This window comes from Rhamphochromis longiceps, linkage group LG2 (assembly GCF_057381845.1).
Source record: "Rhamphochromis longiceps isolate RC_006_pf linkage group LG2, R_longiceps_female_GT1.1, whole genome shotgun sequence".
NCBI lineage: Eukaryota > Metazoa > Chordata > Actinopteri > Cichliformes > Cichlidae > Rhamphochromis > Rhamphochromis longiceps.
Window position 1 is genome coordinate 40,750,615 of NC_140558.1, and position 25,928 is coordinate 40,776,542.

The window sequence follows — 25,928 nt, forward strand, 5'->3', positions numbered from 1 at the left end:
AAGGTACAATTTACATTTATTTCAGCCATAAATTTGGACAAATATTGTTTGGTAGGGTAAAACCTATGAATCAACTTAAAGGAAATCTCTTTAATTTTGTTTGTCAAGAAAAACCTTTGTGGTAAAGTCCAAACTTTTTTCCATTCAATATCTGTTACAAAATTGGCCCAATAAAATATGGCTGATGGAACAGAGACCATTGCATCCTGAATGTGACTTTGTAAGTGAGGGCTCACTTGACCGCAGTTGTTACGAAAGTCTACGTGTACAGGATGACGATGCTTGTCACACAAACGTGCTCTGTGATTGGCTGAACTACTTCCCGTTTCCCGTCGTGCACACACACGTGAAGGTCAGCAATAAAGCCATTAAGCATTTACAGTTTGCAAAATATTACTAGTACGACCCCTTTATAAGCAAGTATGGACAGCCAGGGAGCGACAGCTGACCCTCAGCTTCAGCAGTTCATCGAAATCGAGTCTCAGAAACAACGATTTCAGCAGCTGGTGCATCAAATGACGGAGGTCTGCTGGGTAAGATGAGCGTTACGCTACCAGCTCAGCTCTGCCATTTGCTATGTGTATAAATATATCTGGTTTTTTTGACTGATGGCTGGTGTGTCTTATATTATACACAATTTTAGGCTTCCGTTTTTACTGGACAGAAAACTATATTAAAAATTGATTTTAGCCGTTTACAAACACCGGGTCGCACCGCTTTTCTTAGGCGACCCTTACCGCTATGTCAAAGCAGGGATTCAGTAATAAAGTGTTAGAGACACTATACTATTCACTATACCCCGGCTTGGTATAGCTGGCGCTTTAGATAAGGAGTATCGGAGTGAAGCGAGGTGGACGGACATGTAGTATTTTAATGTTCATGTCAAAGCGGGCAAAAGGCAGACGTGTGAGGTCACGAAGGACCGCCTAAGAATTTCCTGAATAACTGGTTTAAAAACACTTTTGGCTTCGACTTCGAGTGTCTGAGCAACACGTCCGAATCGTGGAGTGCCGCACTGCGTGCTGAGGTCACAGCTGGGGCACATCACGCGCTGACGTAAAGTTGGTACTTTGTAACAGGAACTCTGGCGCTGTATCCAATCTTGCCGTTACATTTCCTTTTAATCGTGTCTCTGTTTCCAGGAGAAGTGTATGGATAAACCCGGGCCGAAGCTGGACTCGAGGACGGAAGCGTGCTTTGTTAACTGCGTGGAGCGATTCATCGACACCAGCCAGTTCATCTTAAACAGACTGGAACAGACTCAGAGGAGCCGGGGGTCGTTCTCAGAGACCATGTCAGACTAAAAACTGTCTCTCAGAGCGCTAACGAGGCACGCGGGCACTGCTCTGAGAGGGACCGTACCTCTGACCCTGCTGTCTGTACAGTACCTTGAAGAACTGTCCAGCCAATGGGGGGAAAAGGAATCTAAAGTGTTACCTTTTCATACAAGTGCCTGAAAGTAACATCGAGCATGGACTCCTGTAGTTTTTTTTATTTGTCTTCTGCTGGCATCTGAGTGTTGAGAAAAAAACAAACAAAGCCACAAACCTAAACTCTGTTTTTGTCAAGTCACAGAGCTCAAGCTTTAAAACTGAGTCTGAATGTGAAAACTCACAAAATGTGCAAAAACACACTAAGCTGGCCTGCTGGGGGGTTTACTTGCAGCAAGAGGACTTAACTACATGCTGGTGTAATGAAAGGAACTAAAGATGTCTTGACAGAAGAGGCATGATCAGCAGCCGAGGCTGAACATATGCAATAAATAAATTTAACAAAAAGAAAAACCAAACAATATTGTCCATCTTTTGGAAGAGTGCAGTGACATGATGTTGTAAATGTGTTTTAATCGGCATTATCAAACATCCAAAACACAGTTAACGCAGCAATTTGTTACAGCTTGCACACATTAGGTAGACATTTATACAAGTAGACAGCATTCTTTGGTGTGGTTTGTGTGTAATACTGAGGTAATTCAGTAACTGACATCATCGACTCAGAGCAAATTAAGACTTTAACACTGACTGCATTTAAATAAGCTCACACATTTTTAAGCATGATGAAAGCTAAAGGTGCAAAACTTTGGTTATAGTTTTCAGTAACAGAAGGCACAATCTGGCTTGTGAAGGCTACTTTTTAACTCAATATGTTGTAAAAAAAAAAAACAAAAAAAACCCCAAATGTACACACCAGTATGATGTGGACAACTAATTTTAAATAAAATCCAGTGTACTGATAGCATTACTCTCATTTTAAAGCCTCCTCTCCCATCCTCCTCGCTTTTTTGTAAGATAGATTGTAAAGCTGTGATATGCATTAAAGTTTTAGAATGACTTTGTAGTGATAATAACAATACTGGCCCTCTTTAAGGTGCTCTCTGGTGTATACCCCACCCTCCATTTGTGGCTCCTTCTCTGGGAAGATTCATCTCGTCTTGTGCTTGCAAGTCATAGCTGGGAAGAGCCAAGTATGGCTGTTGGCCCCATGGAAAGCCCTGAGGACCTTTCCTCAGATAAAGTGGGAGGGAATCCCAGGTAAATGTAATGTCTTTAAAGGCATGGAGGAGAAAAATTCCCAAAATGATGGTCAAGAACCCACTGATTGTTCCCACTATTCCATCTATGTTCATTCTTAACCATTCCTTGAAGAGGATGGCCGAGCAGGCCATGACAGACGTGGTGAAGAAGACGTAATAAATGGGAGTCACTAGTGATGTGTTAAAAATGTCAAGGGCTTTGTTCAGGTAGTTGATTTGAAGGCTGACACAGATTACCAGGCAGATGATTAAGGCCCAGAACAAAGGTTCCTTCAGCACCGCTGTCCCGGCAAACAGCTCCTTAATGCCAATGCCCAGGCCCTTGACACAAGACACAGAGAGCGAGCCAATCACAGAGCAGATCAGGATGTAGACCAGCACATTCTTCTGTCCAAAACGCGGAGCCACAGCACAGATAAGAATCAGACTGCTTCCCACAACGCACACAGCAAACACAATGAAACCTAACGGGAGCATTCAAGAATGAGTTAGTAACCTGAAAAAAATCAAACATCTAGCTCCTTTCAGGGATTCAGCTTCCACAGTGTTGTTAATCAGATCACAGCAAAGCAGGTCTGGTCATACCTGGATCCAGGAGCTTCTCAGACATGGCACTGAGGGAAGCCACCTCTTCTTCCTGCGGTGCATGGATAACCATGACTGTGGAGCCCAAGACGCAAAGCAAACAACCAATCTTCCCATGCACATTCAACCTCTCGTTCAGAAAGTAAGAGGACAGCACGGCACTGGAGATGAAAAACATACACAGCAGAGGCAGCATTGGCACAAATGGTACTGTTCCATATTTAGAAGGGTATTTCTTTCATAGTGGAAAAAAGTGAAAGCAACAGCTTTTAGCAAATATATAGATATTTCAAACCATAGTAAATATACTGTATTTATTGGGGATCATTTTCAATCTCAGATGCATTTCCAACATGCATCCTTCATTAATAATACTAGTATACAACATAATACATTAAACCTTTAAAACGTTTACCTGACAAGTACACTCAATGCTCCTAGTGGAGTCACAAGTGTGGCTGGTGCAAATGCATATGCGGCAAAGTTGGCAGCCTCTCCAGCTCCCACTGCAACACAGCAAAGATCGTCATTAGCATGCAGATATATTCATATCTGGTGCAGCTGCTTAGGTTAAATATTTTCTTCCAAACCCACATGTGCAAATGTGCTCTTTGAAGGAATGTGTACTTGGAATATTTGGTGTGGGTGCAGTGCTTACTGCCACGTCACCAGCAAAAAAAAAAAAAAACAACCCACAAATGCCTTGTTTTGTTTTAAGAAAACAAAGAAGACAGTGTTTCTAGGAAGAATCCTGACCTTGTTGCCCGTTTACAGGGCAGGATTAAATCTGCCAAAGATTCACTTACTTGAAATTAATCCTGCCCACCACAGCCATTCTTTCAGGTAAGCATGGCCCCCTTGACCTGTTAGTTGCACAAAGAGAAACTGCAGTAGATTTCACAATAACAGCTGCAGATTTCGCCCTCAAAACCATCATTGTTGGTACATTTATGAACAACCAGGTTAATGTTACTAATCATAAGTTACACAATGTACTGCGGTAGCTTGAATGTGCACAGCCCTTCCGATACCCGCTGTAGTATATTTTTATTATTCAGGTACACCTGTCTTCTTTTGCACTACAACATATAGCTGTAGTTTTCCACAACTTATCTCGATTTTATTTATGCAGTTCAAAACAGCCAACATCTCAAGGACCTTACGGATTATGATTAACTCATAAAACATGATATAAAGTTCTCAGTTACAAAGCCCGAGGTTTTATAAAGTAGTTTAAATCAATTCCATATCAAAAAGCTAAACTGCTGTTTATATAATAATAATAATACAGTAATAAGACATTAATAGAAATGCCTATGTATTTATGGAAGAACTATAGTCCATGAGTCATTTTGAGTCATTTTGTCAAAAGCAAAATATTACATATTTACTGCTTCTTAAATGTAAGCATTTAATGCTTCTCTATGTCTTGAAGCTTTATTATACATATTAACTCCTGGTTAACTAGTAAATCCCTAAAAAGTAAATCCATTCTTTGTTTAAAAAACATACATAAATAAATCTAATTTCATTTGTAATAAGGGATAAATCTTTACTGTACCAGATGGGTGTGTCTTTTAGTAAACTCTTGTAAAACAGGGTTAAATACCACTGGCATACTGTGACTAGCAGCTTTGGTGCTACAGTGCAGTGGTTTCTGCATACCTAGGTGTCAGAATCACATAGGAGAAGTCACAAGGAAATCTCTTACATTTTTTTCTCAAATTAATATGCCACGTTTTCTCATAGTTGTGCTTTTTAGATGAGCTGACTTGTTTATTGTCACAGAAAAGTCCAATATTCTGTCATTTTCCCTCTAAAATGTCAGACTTCGATGCAATGATTAAATTTTTAGTCTTACGTGATAGTTAAGCGAGTAAGAGTCTCAAAGTATGTGAATGCAACACAGCTGCATGACAACTAAGCTCCCTCCATCTTACTGTTGATAATGAAAGCTGGATCATTTCCATCATGACAATTGCAATAACAATTCAGCTTTAAGGGTTACTTTATCGTGTTGTAGTTATTGTTGATACAACTACGTGTTCTAAAAATCTCTTCGCGCGCTCGCATAAACTTCGCTACAGTTGAGTTTTGTTGTATCACCTGCTCGCATGGACCCCTTGCTGGCCAATCGGAGCAGGCCTTTCTTCTTCAAGATGAAACTTGAGCCGATAAAAACACTGGAGCTCACAGCTAGTGAGAGGCCAATGTAGAAGTCCAACCGCGTCACCTCCATCTGAAACAGCGGATAATGCAGTTAAACATGTTCCGGGTGTAAAAATGGTCGACCTACTTCAAACACGAAACTTTCCAGGCATCGAGCGCCGGAAAGCTCATGTTTAAAGAAGTCACATGACAGGCTGACCGTACCGCGACGAACTGAAACTACCCATTAAAACGACCGTAAAAGCGGAGCAATATGAAAGTACGTACCGCTCTGATTTGCTTGTAGTTTGTTTTAGTGCAATTCAGCTTTAGCCGGTCGGCTAACGTCACATTTTGTGAAATGTTTTACCTCCGTCGTCACATTAAAGCTATTCGTCACATTCATTGCGGACCGCGGGAGGAGAAGCAGCTGATTGGCTGGTCGTCACCAAGCAACTTCCTTGTGATCGTCTTGGAAACGGTTATCTGCTACCGGTCAAACAAACAGCTGCTCGCCATGTTTTCATACGGGATTACAGATTAAATTATTTTCGTGATATTTAGTTATAATGGCTGTTTTCCTTAATAACATCAACAAAGTACTGGAAAGAAAGTCGTAGAAGAAATAACAGAGAAAGGTGTTAGAATATGATACTGATAAAACAGTAAAGGGTCAGTCTACAGTTGCAGGACATTTTCTGTATGAAATACGACAACATGTTTGTTGTGTAAAACACACTTCTACTAAGATAAAATGTACCTAGTTGTTTAAAACGTGGTTCCAAAATATTATTTAAAACACAGACAAATTGCATTTTTCTCTTGTCCCTACTTGCTGATAATGACATGTCTTATACACTATAGGATTTTAAATGAGTTTTACATTAACTTGATTGTTTTGAATTCGTTAACATATCTATAATTGTTCAACCTTTTTTAAACCTTTTCTAAACATCAGGATAGTTTAAAAAAAAACGTATATATCCACAGCAAGTTCCCACAAAATATGTGCAGACTTGTTACCGAAACCTATTTAGCCTCAAAAAGGAAGAGACAAAACAATGAGGTGGCATGATAAAGAAGAAGTGACATGATCAAGTCCCGTGCTAACACCAATGGTAGACCAAAGGTCAGTCCCTTTGACATATTTTGTATTTGTCCAAGCTTTTCTGACTAAAGTATGTCACTCTAACCATTACAAGTCCCTGTTACCCATATTATCAAAAGAAGACAAATGAATTTCACAGTTTCATTCTTTTATTAACTACGTTCATCCCTGACTTCCACAGTACATTACATTCCACATTACATTATCTACAAATAAAGCAAATATAGCTATTCGACCCTGTTGCCTTGTCCTACACTGTTTTTAACACTGTTACTATATAATTTTTATTAAAAATAAACACATTTTTTATTAGCTCACAAGGGTTGGATCTACTACCTTTGTAATAGTAACTATTATAAAGTTCAGCAAGGTAGATTTAGAAAGTTGCTTAAATGAATCAATCTTAGCTATTAGTATTAGTATATTAGTATTCCACGTAAAGGCAACCATCATCACCTTTTTAAAATCTAAACTTTTACAATTTTATAATCTACATTTTCTGGTTCTGGAGAATTGGAAAATATTTTTGTAAGTTTAATATGTAAACTTAAAAAAATATTATACATTACTTAAATAATGCTGACAGTTGATAACATCAGGCAATATCAATATTTAATAATATTTACAGTATTATTAAGTAGATATACAGTTGTGGTCAGGAGTTTACTTGTCATGGGCATGAATGTGATGGTAATTTTTGATGATTTCTTTGAAAAATTTCCATGGTAGATTAAATTGTATGGAACACATGTTCACTGACTTTACAAAGCAATAAAAATTTGGATTTATTTTGGATTTTCTCTAATCCACACTGGGACAAAAGTATATATACAGAGTCAAACATATACACAGGACCACTTAAATCTTTTCAGAAGTGGTGCTGAACGTTCTAAAATATCTTTTAACTTGACAAAGCCAAGGCATACTAACTTCTCGTTAGTAATAATGATTGACAATTGGAAGTTTCTTTTTGCCAGCAAAAATGATTTGTTTGACACCGCTCACTGGACTCACCAATACAAAATAATTCGTATTTCGACGAAGCTATCAGTGGATACAGTAAATCCACCAAATCCAGAAAATTTGGCCAATCATCAGGAAATCAGGCGGTGAAAGCAGTGCTCCACTACTGCTGACTTCGACTAAGGGCATAGACAAGCAGTAGAAGGAATACTTTGTGAACCTCTTTAATCCTACTGACACGTCTTCTGTAGAGGAAGCGGGGTTACTGGAAAGGAGAGTTTGTCCATTAGTTGAACCCCAGATTCGGGAAGAGCAATGTTGTTTTCTTGCGCTGGTGGAGCGCTGGACCATCTATTTATCCTGTTGAGGATAACTGAGTGTGCATGGGAGTTTGCCAACCAGTCTGCATGTGTTTTGTGACTTCAAAGTCTGAGGCCATGGTCTTCAGCCAGAACAGGTGGAGTGCTCACTCTGGAGTGGGGACATGTTTCTGGAGGAATTCAAGTATCCCAGGATCTGGTTTGAGTGAGGAAAGGGGGGAACAAGTTATTCAGATGTGTCACTACTTTGCCAAGGTTTGGAAGAAGATTCGAACAATCACAGTTTTGTTTGAACTGTGCTCCAATAATAATCACATCAACAATGTGCATTTTATTAAGCACATTGTTGTATTAATATATGCAACAACTCAACAACTTAATTGTGATGAGTGGATTAAAAAAAAAACAAATCCTTTGTATTTACCTCACTGAAACCATGTGCCTGTGCACATGTCAACTTCCTAGTCTGTTTTTTGTCAATAAATTCAAAGTTTAAAAAAACGTCCCACTGAAATCGATGTAGTTTTTTTTTTTTTACCGTAAATATTTTGCTTTTTGTATAGTTTCTTTTTTTAATATGTGTTAGAATATCAGCGGTAACACTAAATTAAAGAGAAAAAAAGGAAAAATAAGAAAGAAATAGGGGGAAAATACACCTCGTAATCTGATTGGTGGTTGATAGTCAATGCGCAACATACAGCGTTTTCATTGGACAAATTATTGTTATTCGTAGAAACCGGAAGAAGCCTCAACCTTCACAGGCAATGAAACACATGGATTCCAGGGTTACATTGAACTGAATTTGCCGGTTTTACGCTAACACTCTACACTACGTGGATTCAGTATCGTGTTTTGGTCTTCATGTGGACGTCGCTTGGTATCCAACTATGAGGTTCCCCTTTCTGTTTGCTACCAGAGGATGTAGAGCGGTTTACAGACTCCATCAAAAGCAGTTTTTATCACCGGTTCCACCTCTCTGGGAACATCGGAGCAGCGCTGCTTTGAGCACTCAGCTATGCAAAGATGACAGAAGTTACTATATAACTACTCCCATCTTCTATGTCAACGCTTCACCTCATTTAGGACACCTTTACTCAGCTGTCTTAGCAGACTGCTTACACAGGTACAAACTACTGCAGGGATTTAACTCAAAGTTTGCAACAGGTAAATCTTCCATTTACGCTAAGTGTTCGTTTTTCATGTTACTTTAATTAATGGGTGTCTATAGGTATTAAGGTCTTTGTTATACACCATTTTAAGCCTTACACTGAACAGATCAGGGCAAACGAGAAAATGGTATAACAGAGAAGAAAAGACTAAGATGTTGACATAAAACTCTTCTGTGATCACCTTATAATTTTGACATTTTGAAACTGTTGAAAAAGTAAATTAGTTCGTTTTCTGTTTTATATGATTGTGAGTGGAATGCATTTTAATTTTAACCATTATTATTGCTCAGTTGACTTTTGATGATGCTCTTGTTATGTTTGTCATACATTCAGGCACTGATGAACATGGCTTGAAAATCCAACAAGCTGCTGAAGCTGCAGGAAAAGATCCCCTGACCTTCTGCACGGGTGTGTCCAAGCAGTTCAGACATCTCTTCAGTAGCTGCAACATATCGTACACAGACTACATAAGAACCACCGAGCAGAGACACCGTGAGGCTGTGGAGCATTTCTGGTCGGTGCTGTGGAACAAAGGGCTCATCTACAAGGGGAGTTACGAAGGCTGGTACTCCACGCAAGATGAAAGCTTTCTTATGCCCTCTCAAGTCGGTGATGCTTTGGACTCATTAGGGAAGGAGATCAAAGTGTCGCTGGAGAGTGGACACAAGGTAATTTCGATCAAACCGTGCAAACAACTTTTTCCTTTTGTCTCTTGAGGAGCTTTAAGAAGTCTAGGAAAAATACGCTAACTTGAGCCTCTAATCTTTAGTGTGTGACATTTGCTGAGTACGTGGAGCCTAACAATGGGTTCGATTTTACCACAGACTATTTACTGCATGTAGTTCCTGTCTGTGCTCTACTGCCCTGCCAAATAAACACTGAAAATGCTTCCCAAACGAATTGTGAAATGGAGATTTTTATCCGTTTTCCCCTTTTCAGTGTTTATATGAAGCTATTTTAACTTCATTAACAAAGTTTCAAAAACAGATTATCTCGCCACTGTTTTGCAGGTGGAGTGGATGAAAGAGGAGAACTATATGTTTCGCTTGTCTGCGTTTCAATCTCAGCTGCTTGACTGGCTCAGAGGAAATCCTCAGGCTGTACAGCCTGAGCGTTTTCACCAGGCCGTACTTAAGTGGTTGCAGGAAGACCTTCCTGACCTCTCGGTGTCCCGTCAGAGAAGCCGTCTTCAGTGGGGGATCCCAGTCCCCGGAGATGATGAACAGACTATCTACGTATGGCTAGATGCTCTGGTGAACTACCTCACAGTAGCAGGATATCCAGAAAAACACAACCAATGGTGGCATGTGGCCCGCCATGTTATAGGAAAGGACATCCTAAAATTTCACGCCATCTACTGGCCAGCTTTTCTCCTAGGAGCTGGACTGCCACTGCCACAGGTGATTCATGTGCACTCCCACTGGACAGTAGGAGGAAAGAAGATGTCTAAAAGTTTGGGAAATGTGGTCGATCCTCTTGAACGCTCACAAATGTTTACAGCTGATGGTATGAGATACTTTCTCCTGCGTCAGGGTGTTCCTGACTCGGACTGTGATTACACAGATGACAAAGTTGCCAAGCTGCTCAACGCAGAGCTCGCAGACTCTCTGGGTGGTTTGCTTAACCGCTGCACGGCACCAGCTCTCAACCCAGCTCAGGTCTACCCCTCTTTCTGTCCTCAGTCCTTCCCCAGAGCACACGGAGGCAGAGCTGTGCATGAAGACTACCACATGTTGGATGCTATACAGAAACTCCCAGCTGTGGTGGAAAAGCACTATGAGGCTATGCATATATACAAAGCTCTGGAGGCCATCAGTGCCTGTGTGAGGCTCACTAACGGGTTTGTCCAGCGCCACACACCCTGGAAACTGGATAGGAAAAACAATGAAGACCAGCGCTGGGTAGACACCCTCATTCATATCTCTCTTGAGTGTCTGAGGATATATGGCACACTTCTCCAGCCAATTGTACCAGAGACTTCTAACAAATTGCTGTCACGACTTGGGGTGCAACTGCATGAGAGGAGCTGGGCAGGTCTGAACTTCCTGGCGAGGTACCAAGGAATGGACTGTCCTTTTGAAGGAAGAGCACTAGGATCTGACAGCGGAGTGCTTTTCAGTCGCTTGGAACCTCATAATGCCGATAAACAAAAACCTAAGAAAACAAAAAAGTCTGCAAATTTGAAATGAGGATGGTGTGGGTTTGTTTTTTAATGTAATCTCAAAAGTAAGTTTCACAGTGTGAGAGTTGTCACACATGCATTGCAACCATGAACCTTTTCCTCAGTGGTGGGTGTGAGAACACAAAGATCTAACTCAGTCACACTGCACATTAGGCCATCTTTCATCTAAAACCTCGTTAGGATAAGGGTTTATATCTGATTGCGCTTGCATCAAAGTACCTAAGTGCATTCACTGCTATCTGCACACTTTATACTGCAGCACATTTCCAGTAGTGAGAATATATCTGAAGTCATTTCTTGTTGAGTGCTACATGTGAGAAAGGACATCAGTCTCATTCGGATTCCAAAAATCGACAGTTCCTGTCTGAAAACAGCTGAAGCCTTTGTTTTAATATCATCACTCTAAACCGAATGGAGCCATGATTCAACATCTTTTTATTCTACTGTTGGATGTCATACTGTCTGGATTGAAACTCTATTCTAAACACTGTTAAGCTGAAATGAAAACACCTGTATAGTTACACGTGTATACAGGGCCTTTACACCTTGCTGTTTGTATTTCTGTGTTGAAATTTTTTTTGAAAACTCCAAGATTAGTTGTACTGAAAAAAAACATAATTAAATACTACATATTTCATAGCTGCCCAGTCTCTGAACAGTTGTTAGTCAAAGTGTCCTTCCACTCTTTTTACTAATCACTATGGTCGCAAGCTGAGGAAACACACCAACTTTACCAGTATGCCTTCCCCCTCTCTCCCAATATTAAACACACAGACGTGAATAATGAACTGATGCCTCAGTCCCATTTAGCTGGTTCACTTTCACAGTCCTTGTAATAAGAACACCGTTTTATTTACTCATTATTGGAACACTTTTACAAAACAGTCATTTACGGTGGTATTTACATCAGTTTGATACATTTTATGCACTCGTTGTCATTTTCCTTCTCCCAGAGCTTGAAAAAGAGCAGCGAAAGATAAAAACTTTCACTACCCGGTTTTAAAAGAGGCAGCTAACACAAGTACCAGACATTAAAAACTGACATGATTTTTAATGAGAAATACACGAAACTGAGAAAAATTGTACAAATTGAAAAAAAAAAATTGCATTATTCTTATAATTTGTGGTAATTTTTTTCTTTACATAGGCTCCATCATTAAGCATTACGTGTTTACTTCAGATAAGGATCACTCCATTGATATTCTATAATTACACAAGTGACACAAGATCATCTCTGATTGTGGTCAATATTGGATTTCGTTAATCTGTTTGGTGGTCCTTTGTGCCTTCAAGTCATCCCTCCTAACTACCTTCATGGGACAGGACACATGTATTCCCCCAATCCACAGAGCAGGGCCTCCACTCTGCCCACCACTATGAACAAACATTATCAGTAATAAGAGTTGGTGCCCTGTGATGGTTGTGTACCTGGAAAACAGAGGGGAAAGGTTTACAAATGTGGAACAATGAACACGCATTAGAAATGTGAGAAGATGCCACTGAAGAGGTTTCTGACTTACTTGATAGTTGCTGTTGCAGCTGTCTGACCAGCGCTGCGGTCTGCTGTTGCTGCTGAGTCTGCTGCATTCCCTGTCGTGGGAACTAAAAGAGAGAGAGGGTACTTAAAACTATTTTTGCACCTTTATCCAAATTAACTCATTTTAAATAAACTCAAGCTGGATTTCCAACTTGGAAGTCAGAGCAGCCCTACTAACCCAGGGTTAATGCAAGATGACAATAGTCCACAGAAACCTTAGTAAAACTGGCCAGTCTCTCTCCTTTAACCTTGATTTATTTAAAAAGCAGCCATTTAGCAGCAACTGAATATTTGGGGTGCCTGAATGCTCAAGTGGGCTGGTAAATGATCACAAACTGATCGGCCACTCGATAACGTTCACGCTGGTCTTCGGTAGTGAGTTCTTCACCAGGAATGACGTATGTTTTGGATTGCTATCATCCTGTAAGACAAAGTGATGACCCAGACCCGGTTTTGCTGCTGGCTCTAGTTTCATCTCATCTGACCAAAGGATGCACTTCCAGTATGCATGGTCCCTCTCCAGGTTGTCCTTAGCACACTTCAGTCTGGCTTTAAAGTGTCTCTTCTGCAGAAGTGGAGTTTTTCAGTGCAGGATCCTAGTGACTGTCGAGTTGGCTAACAAATTCACTAGTGTCTTGGCAGTTGTTCTGGGGTCTTTAAACACATCTCTCATCGGTTTTCTCTCCAGAAACATTTCGCTTCCTACCTCTGCCAGCCGCCTTCTGTGCTGTGTGGCTCTCTTAGAATTTCCTGATGATACTTTTCACTCCAGTTCTTGGCACTTGGAAATGCAGTGATAACTTTGTATAGCCATTTCCTGCTTTGTGAGTAGGGCTGTGCAATATGACCAAAATCTCATATCCCGATATAAGAATTCTATCGTCCGATAACGATATAAATCACAAAAATGTAACATTTTCTGTAATTTATGTGAATCTCGGGCAGCTCGACTTGCGTGAAGTGTTTCCAGCTGCGCGTCGTGTAGCTGGAGTTTTAACCGATGCATGAAACGATACATTTTTAGACATAAGTTGTAACGGCCGCCGTTTTCTTTATGAGTATTTATTACACGGCGTGCTGCGGGGAGAAGCCTGTTCTGACCTTTGAGTCTAAGGTTTATTTTTTAGCACCTGACGGCTCTTTTTTACTTCTCATCCGTAAATAATCTGCTCTTTCACGTGATTCAGTTTATTTTGAAAAGTCTCAACAGGATCTTGAGCTTTATTGTGAAAGGTTTATGTGGAACATAAACAAGCGGACACGTGATGGTGTTACTGTCGTTGTTGCTAACGACAACACATAAAAACAGTCGCTTGTCCGTCCGTAGTGTGGTTTTATTAAATATAAGAGAAAGAGAGAACTTTAACAAATGAATATAGCCACTACAGTGACCATCAAAACCATGAAAAAATATTGTTGTAAACAGTTTATTTTGCGACACCACGAAACAAACGATAGCGTAAAATGAAAGGACAGATGTTTTTATATCGTCATCCGATATATATTGTTATATCGAACAGGCCTATTTGTGAGTGTCAACAAGTCTTTTTCTCAAGTCTAAAATGATTACTCTTATTCTTGGCATTTATCTTCAGTGAGGCTAAATCAGAATCAGAATCAGAATACTTTATTGATCCCTGGGGGAAATTATTTTTTGTTACAGTGCTCCATTTTAAACCAACATTAAGACAAGACAGACAATACGCTAACTAAGAATAGTACAATATATACATATATATACATACATACATACATAAGTCACTTATAAATAAATATTTGGAAAAGAAACATGTGTAGTTGTAGCAGCAAACAGTGTGTTAAGTGGATGCGTTGTACAGGGAGATGGCCACAGGCAGGAATGATTTCCTGTGTCGTTCAGTGGTGCTTTTCGGTAATCTCAGTCTCTCACTGAACGAGCTCCTGTGACTGACCAACATGTCATGGAGTGGGTGGGAGGTGTTATCCAACATTGTCTTTATCTTGGACAGCATCCGCCTCTCCGACACCACCTTGAGGGAGTCCAGCTCCATCCCCACAACATTGCTGGCCTTACGGATCAGTTTATTAAGTCTGTTGGCATCTGCGACCCTCAGCCTGCTCCCCCAGCATGCAACAGCATAGAGGATCGCACTGGCCACAACAGACTCATAGAAAATCCTCAGCATTTTCTGGCAGATGTTGAAGGACCTCAGTCGCCTCAAAAAATAGAGACGACTCTGGCCCTTCCTGTAAAGTGCTGTGGTGTTTTTAGCCCAGTCCAGTTTATTGTCAATGTGTACTCCAAGGTATTTATAGTCCTCCACAATGTCAACACTGACCCCCTGGATTGAAACAGGGGTCAAGTGTTTCCTGGTCTTCCTGAAGTCCACGATCAGTTCCTTGGTCTTTGCCACGTTGAGCTGCAGATGATTCTGCTCACACCACGTGACAAAGGAGTCGACCACAGCCCGGTACTCTGTCTCATCATCCCTGCTGATGCATCCAACCACCGCAGAGTCATCAGAAAACTTCTGAAGATGGAGGTCTCTGTGCAGTGGCTGAAGTCTGTGGTGTAGAGGGTGAAGAGGAAGGGGGAGAGGACAGTCCCCTGTGGTGCCCCTGTGTTGCTAATCACCTTGTCAGACACACACTGTGGGAGACGTACATATTGTGGTCTTCCTGTCAGGTAATCAACAATCCAGGACACCAGAGAAGCATCCACCTGCATCGCTGCTAACTTATCACCCAGGAGGGTCGGCCTGATGGTGTTGAAAGCACTGGAAAAGTCAAAAAACATGACCCTCACAGTGCTCGCCGGCTGGTCCAGATGGGTGTAGACACGATTGAGCAGGTAGATGATGGCGTCCTCTGTTCCGAGACGAGGCTGATAAGCGAACTGAAGGGGATCCAGATGTGGTCTTACTATGGGTCGCAGCTGGTCCAGGATGAGCCTTTCCAGGGTCTTCATGATGTGGGAGGTCAGTGCCACGGGCCTGTAATCCTGGGGGCCACTGGGACGAGGCGTCTTTGGTACAGGGACGAGGCATGATGTCTTCCACATCACCGGGACCCTCTGCAGACTCAGACTCAGCATAAACAGTTTATGAAAGACTCCACACAGCTGGGGGGCACAGGCCTTGAGGACAAGGGGACTCACTCCGTCTGGTCCAGCAGACTTGCCTGAGTGAAGTCTCCTCATTTGCATCTCAACCTGGTATTGAGTGAAGGTGATGGGTGGGGGAGGGGTGTCAGGAATCTCACAGGAGGCAACATGTGAAGAGAGAGGCTGGCACAGTGGTGTGGCTCTGGATTCCAGGCTGACTGCAGGTGAGGTTGTGGGGGTGGGAGCAGACACTGTGGTGTCGAATCTATTGAAAAACAGATTCAACTCGTCGGCTCTATTCTCACCTCCCTCAGCTCCCCTGCTGTTGGTTGGCCTGAATCCAGTGATGGTCTTCATGCCCCTCCACACCTCTCTCATGCTGTTCTGCTGGAGTTTCCACTCCAGCTTCCTCCTGTAATTGTCCTTAGCCTCTCTGATCTTGTCCTTTAGTAACACCTGGATCTTCCTCACCTCCTCTTTGTTGCCCCCTCTGAAAGCCCTCTTCTTGTTGTTGAGGAGGGCTTTGATGTCCTTAGTCACCCACGGCTTGTTATTTGGGTAACAATGAACAGTCTGAGCTGGAACAATGGAGTCGGTGCAGAAAGTTATGTAGCCTGTGAACTCAGTAAGCCCATTGATGTCCTCGGCGTGAGGCTCACAGAGTGTTTCCCAGTCGGTCACCTCGAAACAGCCCTGTAGTTCCGCTATTGCCTCCTCTGACCACCTCCTAACAGTCCTGGTGGTCACAGGTTCCCTCCTCACAATTGGCACATAGCGGGGGGTGAGGTGAATCAGGTTATGATCTGACCTACCAAGTGGGGGGAGGGAGGAGGAGCTGTATGCATCCTTGACGTTAGCATACAGTAAGTCTAAAGTTTTCTCTCCCCTGGTGGGACAGTCCACATATTGTCTGAATGTTGGTAGTGTATTGTCCAGTGATACATGGTTGAAGTCACCCGAGATCACAATAAAGGCACTCGGGTGCTGAGTCTGTAGCCGAGCTATGGCAGAGTGGATAGTGTCACATGCAGCTGTGGGGTTAGCAGAGGGGGGAACATAGACAGCCACCAAGATGACGTGAGAGAATTCCCTGGGTAAATAATACGGCCTGAGTCCAACAGCACACAGTTCAGTGTCCGGGCAACAAATCCTTTCTTTGATTGTTATGTTGGTAGGGTTACACCACCGGTTGTTAACTAAAACAGCAAGCCCACCTCCTTTACGCTTACCGCTAGCGATGCTGTCCCTGTCCGCCCGAACAGTGTGGAAGCCTTCCACGGAAGCATTCTCATCGGGAATGTCCTGGTGCAGCCATGATTCGGTGAAACACATCAGGCTACACTCTCGGTATTCCCTCTGACTCCGTACCAGTGCTGAGAGCTCGTCGATTTTACTTGCCAACGATCGCACATTTCCCATCACGATAGACGGCAGACACGGTTTAAACCTCCTCCTCGCTTCGAGCCTCCGCTGTCTCACCGTCACCTTTTTTCTTCTCTTCAACCCTTGCAGAAGTTGTTACACTGAGTGTAACTTGGTAGATTGGTTTTAACTTGATTTTACATGTTTTGATCATTACTAAGCTAAAACATGTCATTACATGTCAGTCATTTGTGCTATTGCTCAATAAAAAGGTCCGTTTTTCAGGCAGTTAATTATATTGACTTGTATTTTTCCTGGATTAATTTCTGTCATTGTGTTCAAATCACTAATTTAAGCTTTCTAAACTATTATTACTAAATATTAAACTAAATTACTAAACTATTATGTTTAGAAATAGTACATTAGAAATGCCTTGCTCTGTTGAAAAAGTACTTGGGAAAATGTTTACAAAAACTTTAAATTTCATGGGGGGTGGACGTGTCCCTATCTGTAATTGTTTTTGTTTTATTATGCAAGACCATTTCCTTATTGCACTTTCTAAAAAAAAAAAATGGAAGAAAAACATCAGAATTAATGGAAGAGAAAAAAGACCCAACAACATTGGAGCTACTCTTTGATGCAAACGGCACCTTTTTTTATCCCTCTTGTGAATTATTTTTTGTGATAACTGAACACAGACTTTAAATAATTATTTAGCAGCATAACAACAAGTCTTAATCCTTTAGTTTATCTCGCCACATCCAAAACATATTTAAATACAGATGACGTTTCCACGAAAACTTCCCAGCACCTGCCACCTGTCCAGTCGTAATGAATAAATCCTGCGAATGCCTGGAGTACTAAAAGCCACTAAAATCACCTGGACTCCTACCATGGGTTGCTGCGGTGGCAGCGGCTGCATGCTCAGGCCCTGGTTCTGTGCCTGGCCCGGTGGAGGCACAGCCGTCACCTGTGGCTGTTGCTGCTGTGGAACCTGCTGTTGAGGAGGAACCTGCTGTGGTTGGACCTGCTGCTGCTGCTGTTGCTGCTGCTGTTGCTGCTGCTGCTGCTGTTGATGTTGTTGTGCCTGCTTTGGTTGGGGAAACATAACACAGAAAAAGCTTGTAAATTTCAATAATGCACCACAACAGCTGAAAGAACAGCAAGGGCCTCTTGCATACTGGATTTAATCTCAAAAGATGCAGATTTAAACAAGTTAACATGTCCAAATGGTGTTTCCCCCCTAATATGGTAGAAGACAAAGCTAGGGAACCAATCCTATCAATCTGAGATAAGACTAATTTTGTTGGGAACAACTTTTATTCAGCATAGGAGGAAACATTTAGCTGTGACGTGTTTAAAAGTAAAGTTAACGCTATTCAATACTACTACACTTCTAACACAGTAGTGATGTGCTGTTAGAACTTTAATCTATGCTAGAAGAGGAACTTTCTCTGCTTTTACAGGCCATGCCTTTTAAGCACAGCCTTCCATCAACCTGTTTTTAGTTCTTAAGGCTGCATCAGGCAACTTTTTTTCTGTTTTAAGAAAACCCAAGCCATGGCCAAGATGTGACTAACTTCATATAAGTGACATACCCTCATCGCTGCATGTTGTCTGAGGTACTGCTGCTGCTGCACTAATTGTTGCTGCTGTTCTGTTAATATCTGATTGGGCCTGGACAAGCCTGGATGGACACCTTGTCCCATTTGCCCGAGATGGGATGGCATGATAGGATTCTGCTGGAGTTGCTGGTGGGGAAACCTGATATGTACAAGCCAATAAGAAAAATTAGCATATGCAACAATACAGCAAGCATAACAAGGACAAAAAGACACAAAGACTTCTAAGTGCTAATAATTATCAAACTAGCAGATTTACTTGCAACATAATACTGACCTCTGTGTGTTCTGCATACTCTGTGGGTAGCCTGTGGGCTGTGGGGCCTGCTGGAGAAGATACCCACTTGACCTCTGTTGCCTTAGAGGTTCCACTACAGCAGGGTTGGCTCCAGGATGTGCGCCTGGGAAATTTTGGTTGCCATAGGAATGAGGTACTATACTACCACTTTGAGATGGATGCTGCTGCATTCCCATGTGTGATCCGTATGTGGTATAGCCCTGTGGTATAGCACAAATAAAAACAATGTTGATAATTCAAGCCAAGCAAGGAGGAGACAACTGCAGACAAAACCAGGAAAGACCACAGGCAAAATATAGGACAGATTTCAAAAACGGTCTGTGGTCTATGGTATCATGTTTGATACAACCTTGTGTTAAATGTGACAAAAAAAACAAAAAAAAAAAAACACCACTTACCTGGGATTGCATTGAAGTATATTGTTGGTTTGGTGGCATTTGTCTAATCTGCCCTAATGCATTTGGATTTTGATGCTGAAAACACAAAAATTGAATTACTCATTTTTCTCTACTACAAAAACAATCAAGGATCAGAATTTAAGCAGCAGTTAAACACAAACTACGTCTGTTTAAGTTTACTAAATAGTGCCAAGGTGGCACAACTATTCTCAAGGAGTAACTATTGCTTGACATGTCAGAGGTACAGACTCACCAGTCTGACCTGTAGTTGGTGTCGCAGATTCGGGCCTTGTGACATGGTAGCATGGGGCTTAAAGGTCATTTGGTACTGTTTGTCTGGTCCCATGATGCCAGGCATGCTTCCCGGCATGCCTGGCATCATGCCTGGATAACTAGGCCGAGCGGGCATCATTTTGCTAATTTGGCTGCGGTTTGGTTGTCTGTATGGAACATCTAAACCTGGACCTCCTGTGTAGAAACAAATAAAACACAAGTCTCAATCCCAGATGTTCCAGCTGTGGCAATTCCTCTTGGGTGCTACAGCAGCATAAGTCATAATGATGAGAGTATCCTGCAGTTACTATCTGACCTGTAATCTGACCTGGAGGTAGAGGCTGGCTCTGTGTGTACACGTTCTGTGGATTATAGGGCATGGTCCTGGGATATGTGGGGTTCTGCATCAACTCTGGTGCCATACTTGTATATGCAGGACCTGGTGTTCGGTTATAGTCCTAGTCACAGAGGATAAAGTATTTATTTAAGTTTGGAAATCAATGTTTCAAATATAATGATCTCTCATATTTAATAGCAAAAACATCAATTGGCAGGATAACAGACCTCTGTTTTGTTAGAAGGAGTTTTCTTTTTCTTGGACTTGGACTTTTTGTTGGACTCTGGTGGCACAGTGGCTACATTCTTCTCCGTCTTCACCACCTCTATCATCTTCTCTGGTTCCTGTGAGACAGGTGTCAGGGGTTCCTCCTCTTCAGGGGGTAGGGGAAGAGGCTCCAGGTAATAGCTACGTGGTTTGGGCTTCAGGTGGGTGTGATAAAGGAGGAATCGCTGCTGCTCCTCAAATTTAGTCACCTTACGGTCCACACGTACTGTACCAAACCAGCCCCAGGAGAGAGGGGCGGAGTGTTTCAGACCCTCAAAAACATCCCACGGAGAAATCTTTTGTTTAGTAGATACTTGAAGACCCTGATAGATCAGAGACAAATTAAACTTACTAAACTCTTGCTAAATTCAAAATCATCAAGTTAGCATCAGTTCGTTGCAGATTTATCTGGTTTTCCTGTGACCTTAACTTGTATTTATCTTTACAAGCTGCAGTATTTGCATCTTTAGTTGTCTTCAACATACTTCTCTACCCCTCTTTCAAAATATAAAAACTGTGTACATCTAATTTTTTAAGCCTAATGTACAGGATGTATATTGACAAATAAAAAGAAAGTGTTTACCTCCTTCTCAAAGCCAGCTATCTTGTTGCCCTTAGTGTCTATCAGCGAACCCTGAGGTTCACAGGTTATGACATCGCGGGTTTGCTTGGGCAGCGGCAGAAGCTGGCGAACCTTTTCCAAACTTTCTGACTGCCGATCTCCAAGTTCTTTCTGTGGACACAAAACAGATGGAGTGAGTGTTAATAAAACTTAACTTTACATGGGCAAAATGCAGTTCTTCTCATTTAATGTCTACATGAGCAAAGCCATTACTTTGGCTGCCTTCACATGCAAAATGATCAATAACCAAGATAGTTACAGCTAGAATTAACCATGACCTTTAGTCTTCAAAGTAAACAAGCCTTTTGCACTTAAGGTGAAAAAGCAATTGTTTCACTTTTGTCACTCTGAACAATGTGGTCAGTCTCATTTTTAACTTGAACTCAAGTGGTTATTTTTATAGACGGCGCTCACCCTTTAATCTGGCGAGTTCGCTACTTAATACACCTTTACTACTTATAAGGAAAGCAGGAAGTCGCTGTTACATACGCAGTAACTTCTAAAGCAGATCATGCATTAACATTTTTCTTTTGACACTGAATTTATTTATTTTGGTATTTATTTACTAATTGTATTAAGTAATTTAATAATCATGTAATAGTAACTTAATATTACTGATCATTTAGCAGTAAATACAAGTTTAAAAAGGAATAAATACGTGCATTTAAAAACAGTTTAACGAGTTAATACAATTAAATGGAAAATTAAATGACATGGTTAATATATTTCATGCAATACTTATTCAGAGAGTGACTTTTTTTATCCTTCATAATAAGGACCACAGTTGAGCATTACATAACATCACACATGGAAAGTATTATACACAGTAACAAAATCTTGCATAAGTGAGGAAACTGTGCTCATCCTACCCTGAGCTTCTTAACCAGGTTCATGTAGGCTCTCTTGTTTTCCTCCATGCTGCCCTGAGAGATGCTGGACATGTCAGCAGCCAGTGTGCCATTAATCAGCACACTCAACATGTCCAGCACTGTTGTGAAGAGCTCGCTGTTGGACAGAAGCAGAGTTAGTCAGTTAGATAAAGTCAGTGCCCAGTAGTAACACTCAAGATTTTCAAACTATAGTTTATTAGACTGTTTATTCAAAGATTCACGAGTGACATTAGATGGTACTCCACAGTTTCTTGCAAAGCAAAATACGACTGTAACTGTTAAAAATGCAGGTCAAGTGCTAGCAGCTGGAGAATCCAGCTCATGGTGTCCAATTCAAGAAATAATGTGCCAATATTTCAATAGAAGTTACTTTGAAGCAAACACTTACTTATTGGACTGCATGTCCACTGTGCCACTGCTGATGATGTCAAGGAGTAGTACCGCCCACTCCGTGGTCTGTTGCGTGCTGCGCTGCACTGTATCAAACATGCCACCGACCTGATGGGAGAAGAAGAAAAACAGGTGATTTTAAATAGTGCTCACATGAAAGATGTTCTTGCTTGCATTTCTTTTATTGGTCTCAGCTTTTTTCCACGATAAACGCTGGGTCATTCCAGCTTTCAACAAACCAAATCTACTAAGATTTGATTTGTTTCCACATGACTGCTTCATAATCCATATATTAAATGAAGCCATGCAAAATTTTACCCTGCAACCAACTATGTGCCCTCACAGCACATAGCAGCCGGTCAAAATTTCACTCTTTTAAAATTTGGACATTTTTTTTTAATTACTTTAACTTCAAATATAAATGTTTCAGAGCTGAAAAACAAATTTATGCTCTGCTAAAAACATCAGCAAAATCCATTTTACACCCACTCAAATGTAAAGCCAAAAATCACATTTTTGTTCAGCACCATCTTCTCTAAAACAATACATCATAGTTTCAAATGTGAAACTTGTGTGCTAGTGTCCACCAATTTAATGCAAATGATGTAGAGATACAAAGTAGCACTGATACACAACATCTCTGTTTCCTCATAATAAACTGAAGGATGCATCCTATGATTGGACGGGTGGCTGTGGCTACAGACGTAGATAATCAAAAGGTTGTTGGTTCGATCCCTGGCTGCTCCAGTGGATTGCATGCCAAAGATTTCAGATACCGAATGCTAGTTGCTCTCAATGACTTTGCAAGGGTGTGAATTAGGGGTGGGTTTTGCTTTTTGATTTATTCTAGTTTGGATAACGTGATATCGATTCATTAAAATTCTGAATCGATTTTTTTAATAGAAATTTTTTTGGCCGAAATGCCAGAATCTCAGGTTAAACCTCACAAAATTTCTACAACCACCAAACAGCTAAAACAGTCAATGAGAGCAGGAACACGGACTCTGCACAAAGACATAAACACAAAGCGCCGACGCATCAGAATCAGTGAGATGTGACTTTCTCACCCGACGGCACGGACACGGTCGGGGCTGAAAGCCGACAGCTCGCTGATTCCGATCGGTCGCGCTTTGTGTTCACGCCCTTTTTGCGGTGATTATGAAGCTGAAGGTTTTATCTCTCTCCAAACAATACTGTTTACAGCAAAATACAGCAAAAGAAGATCCAAACTACGCTTCACATAAACATCGTCGTGATTTCACTCTTAGTTTTGCTGCTTTGCTTCCACCAGGATAAAAATCACACTTCATGCACAGCTCTCTCTCTCTCTCTGTACTTCAAGAACAGTTTCCTGTCTAAAAACCCGTTTTCTGCATTATTCGCTTGCTTGTTACGCACAAGTCTACCGTTGTTTACAGCGCTGTCGGACGCTGTTTTTTTCCCTTTTACTTCTGAAACGAAAGCCTCATTTCTGCCGTTCAATACTGAACAAATGTAAACTTTTTAAAATTATGCAAAATTGCAAAACGCTCAGCTGTGTCTGTAATAAAACCTCTGTAACTTTGCTCTGCTTCACTTCAGCAGCATCAGGTAATGTTCATATGTTGATTAATGGTTTTCTTTCGTTTTTGATCGACTGCAGAATATTTTCATAAAATCCCAGGAGAATCACCTCCACGTTTTTGTTTTATCCTCAGCTACTTTGACACAAAGGCATCTGCTGTGACGCTTATACACCTTTGATCAAGTCTTGCAAGTGTCAGCGTTCGTTTTATAGATATAAAAATATGGAAATGTACTGATGCATGATCTGAATTGTAATATTTCTGACTGTCTGAGGCAAAATTTCCACGATTCAAATCACATCGAATCGAAGATCAAATCGATTCGGGACTTTGTGCATCAGAAACGAATCGATTCTAGAAATCAGTGACGATACCCAGCCCTAGTGTGAATGTTAGGTACTTCTCCCCACAAAGATTATAAAACAATGTGGATTTTTTTGCCTTCTTTGTAATTTGATTTAATTCATGCAATTCTTTCTTTCTTTTAAACCAGCTGTCTCTTCTTTAAAAACGCTTACAAGATTCAGTCGTAGCTTCAGTGCCTCATGCATCATTTGCTTTGCCTTGCAGTCATCTTGGTACTGGTCTTCTCTCCAGTTGGTGACAATCTGCTGCACTTGGCTGTAAAGGGAGGTGAGGAGACCCTCCCTCTGTTCATCCTGCCCTTTTAAGCAGGTCAAGACCAAAGACAGGAACGGCTGCTGGCTCAGCAGAGACATACTGTGAAAGGAAAACAAATTTCACTTGATGAAAAAGGAATCATTGTCCAGAAGTGGGCAGACTGAGTTTTTGGAGATTTCATAACATGTGTAAGTGCTACAAAATGAAAAATGTCCTTCCTGCCAAACATTTCTTTCTGAGATTCCAGATCAAAGAAATCTAACTGGTTTAACGACAAAGAAATGTTAGTTTGCCACATACCTTTTCTGTTTCTGCCTGTCCCTCTCCTTACGTGAAGAAGAGCCAAGGTGCTGCCCTTTCTCCAGCTCCTCTCCTGCCGCCTTTAGCACATGGCCCTGGACTGACGTGGGCAGCTTGGCTATCAACGGAGCCACCAGCCAAACACCCGATCGCTCTGATGAGCTGCAGATAAGAAATATTACACGTCAGCATCGCTGTATTCAAACCCAAATGCAATGGCTATGATTTTTTCCTTATAAATGTCCAGACACAACAAAAAAACAAACAAATTTTAACAAGACCCGAGGAGAGACGCACCTTAAAATAGGCTTCATTTTGCTTGTGGTACTGTTGTTATTAGATGCAGAGCCTCCTTGGGCTGCTGCCCCGTTCCCTGAGGGGTTACTGGAGTTCATCTCAGCTGATTTCTGGAACACCTCTATAGTGGCCTTGGCTATGTTCTCCAAGAGAGAGTAGAGTTCCTAAAGGAAAACAGATAAGAAATAATCTGATATGTCTGATAACAGAAATCCCACGATTATGTTTTTTTTTTTTTAAAAACCCAAAACAAACAGATGACACTTACATTGTTGGTGCTCTGTTTGATCATCAGCTGCAGCTCCAGAGATGACTGTCTCATCGTCCACTGGTCCATATTCTGCATCAGGGAAAGGATTACTGTTAAATTCTCTTCTTGTGGTAGAAATTAACAACCTGTCATGAACAGGTTATGGATAGTTGAGGCATTAGTCCTGTGTTAAACCATGTCCTAAACATGTTAGATTTTCTGCTTTTGTTTTAAACCACATGTAAAGGGACATAATGTGAATATTAAAAACAGCCTGTGATACTTTACGCAACTAAGGCCGTTCATAATTCATTATGTAAACAAACAGTTCACTGTGTGTCTGTATTTTAAAACAGGGGCATGTTTTTCTTTACTGATCCGATTTTTTCTGGTGGCCCATTAAATGAAATGAGTTTGACACTCCTGTCCTAAAAGCCTCACTTAGCCAGGAGAGGGCAGCAACACTCCACCAATCACACTCAAGCAACAACTTGATAACAAATGATTTCAGACATGTGTCTGAAATCATTTGTTATCAAGTTGTTACAGTTAACACGCTCGTTCTAAACGGCAAACAAAGTTTCATGCATCATGTGAACTTTTTTTTTCTCTACCTGGAGGATGCGTTTGATACGCTGCCTCTGTGGGTTGTCACCGTCATCACTGTCCAGCTGGCGGTGAGGATAGCAAATAAGCTGCAGCAGTCGCTGGGCTTGAATGTTCACCAGCACCGGGTCTTGGAGGGCACTGCTGTCCTCAGACAGAGACTTCAGGCAGCGTTCTCCAACCCATTCCTGAAAAACGAGGGA

At 41.4% G+C, this 25,928-nt stretch overlaps 4 protein-coding genes across 9 annotated transcripts in view; 2 read left to right on the forward strand and 2 right to left on the reverse strand.

Moving 5' to 3' along the window:
- The first annotated feature begins 310 nt into the window (after nt 1-310).
- Nucleotides 311-1,610, forward strand: timm8a (translocase of inner mitochondrial membrane 8 homolog A (yeast)). The gene is made up of 2 exons (XM_085429043.1): nt 311-533; nt 1,143-1,610. The coding sequence occupies exons 1-2, from the start codon at nt 423-425 to the stop codon at nt 1,302-1,304; spliced, it is 273 nt and encodes a 90-aa protein (XP_085285169.1). The 5' UTR covers nt 311-422; the 3' UTR covers nt 1,305-1,610.
- A 217-nt stretch (nt 1,611-1,827) lies between these two features.
- LOC146677972 (magnesium transporter NIPA2) lies at nt 1,828-5,712 on the reverse strand. Its single transcript, XM_085429031.1, has 6 exons — nt 5,555-5,712; nt 5,225-5,357; nt 3,925-3,981; nt 3,534-3,624; nt 3,119-3,279; nt 1,828-2,997 (listed from the first exon to the last, which is right to left on the reverse strand). Exons 2-6 carry the CDS (start codon nt 5,355-5,357, stop codon nt 2,363-2,365), a joined length of 1,077 nt encoding a protein of 358 aa, XP_085285157.1. The 5' UTR covers nt 5,555-5,712; the 3' UTR covers nt 1,828-2,362.
- Nucleotides 5,713-8,376: 2,664 nt separating this feature from the next.
- On the forward strand, nt 8,377-11,960 carry mars2 (methionyl-tRNA synthetase 2, mitochondrial). Its single transcript, XM_085429052.1, has 3 exons — nt 8,377-8,821; nt 9,160-9,494; nt 9,837-11,960. Exons 1-3 carry the CDS (start codon nt 8,545-8,547, stop codon nt 11,013-11,015), a joined length of 1,791 nt encoding a protein of 596 aa, XP_085285178.1. The 5' UTR covers nt 8,377-8,544; the 3' UTR covers nt 11,016-11,960.
- Nucleotides 11,961-12,044: 84 nt separating this feature from the next.
- med12 (mediator complex subunit 12) overlaps nt 12,045-25,928 on the reverse strand; it is a 38,793-nt gene continuing 24,909 nt past the window's right edge. Inside the window, exons 27-43 of one of the 6 annotated variants that reach the window (XM_085429051.1) lie at nt 25,734-25,913; nt 25,138-25,209; nt 24,870-25,033; nt 24,573-24,734; nt 24,170-24,371; nt 22,085-22,194; nt 21,676-21,811; nt 20,768-20,917; nt 20,145-20,507; nt 19,909-20,038; nt 19,561-19,775; nt 19,308-19,382; nt 18,889-19,109; nt 18,588-18,753; nt 17,882-18,079; nt 12,529-12,610; nt 12,045-12,436 (exon numbers count right to left, since the gene is read on the reverse strand). In XM_085429051.1, the coding sequence (XP_085285177.1) occupies nt 12,399-12,436; nt 12,529-12,610; nt 17,882-18,079; nt 18,588-18,753; nt 18,889-19,109; nt 19,308-19,382; nt 19,561-19,775; nt 19,909-20,038; nt 20,145-20,507; nt 20,768-20,917; nt 21,676-21,811; nt 22,085-22,194; nt 24,170-24,371; nt 24,573-24,734; nt 24,870-25,033; nt 25,138-25,209; nt 25,734-25,913 (2,664 nt within the window). In that variant the 3' untranslated portion in view covers nt 12,045-12,398. Of the gene's footprint in view, nt 12,437-12,528; nt 12,611-17,869; nt 18,080-18,587; nt 18,754-18,888; nt 19,110-19,307; nt 19,383-19,560; nt 19,776-19,896; nt 20,039-20,144; nt 20,508-20,767; nt 20,918-21,675; nt 21,812-22,084; nt 22,195-24,169; nt 24,372-24,572; nt 24,735-24,869; nt 25,034-25,137; nt 25,210-25,733; nt 25,914-25,928 lie in introns of all 6 variants that reach the window. The other 5 variants (XM_085429050.1, XM_085429047.1, XM_085429046.1 and 2 more) reach the window with 5 other exon arrangements.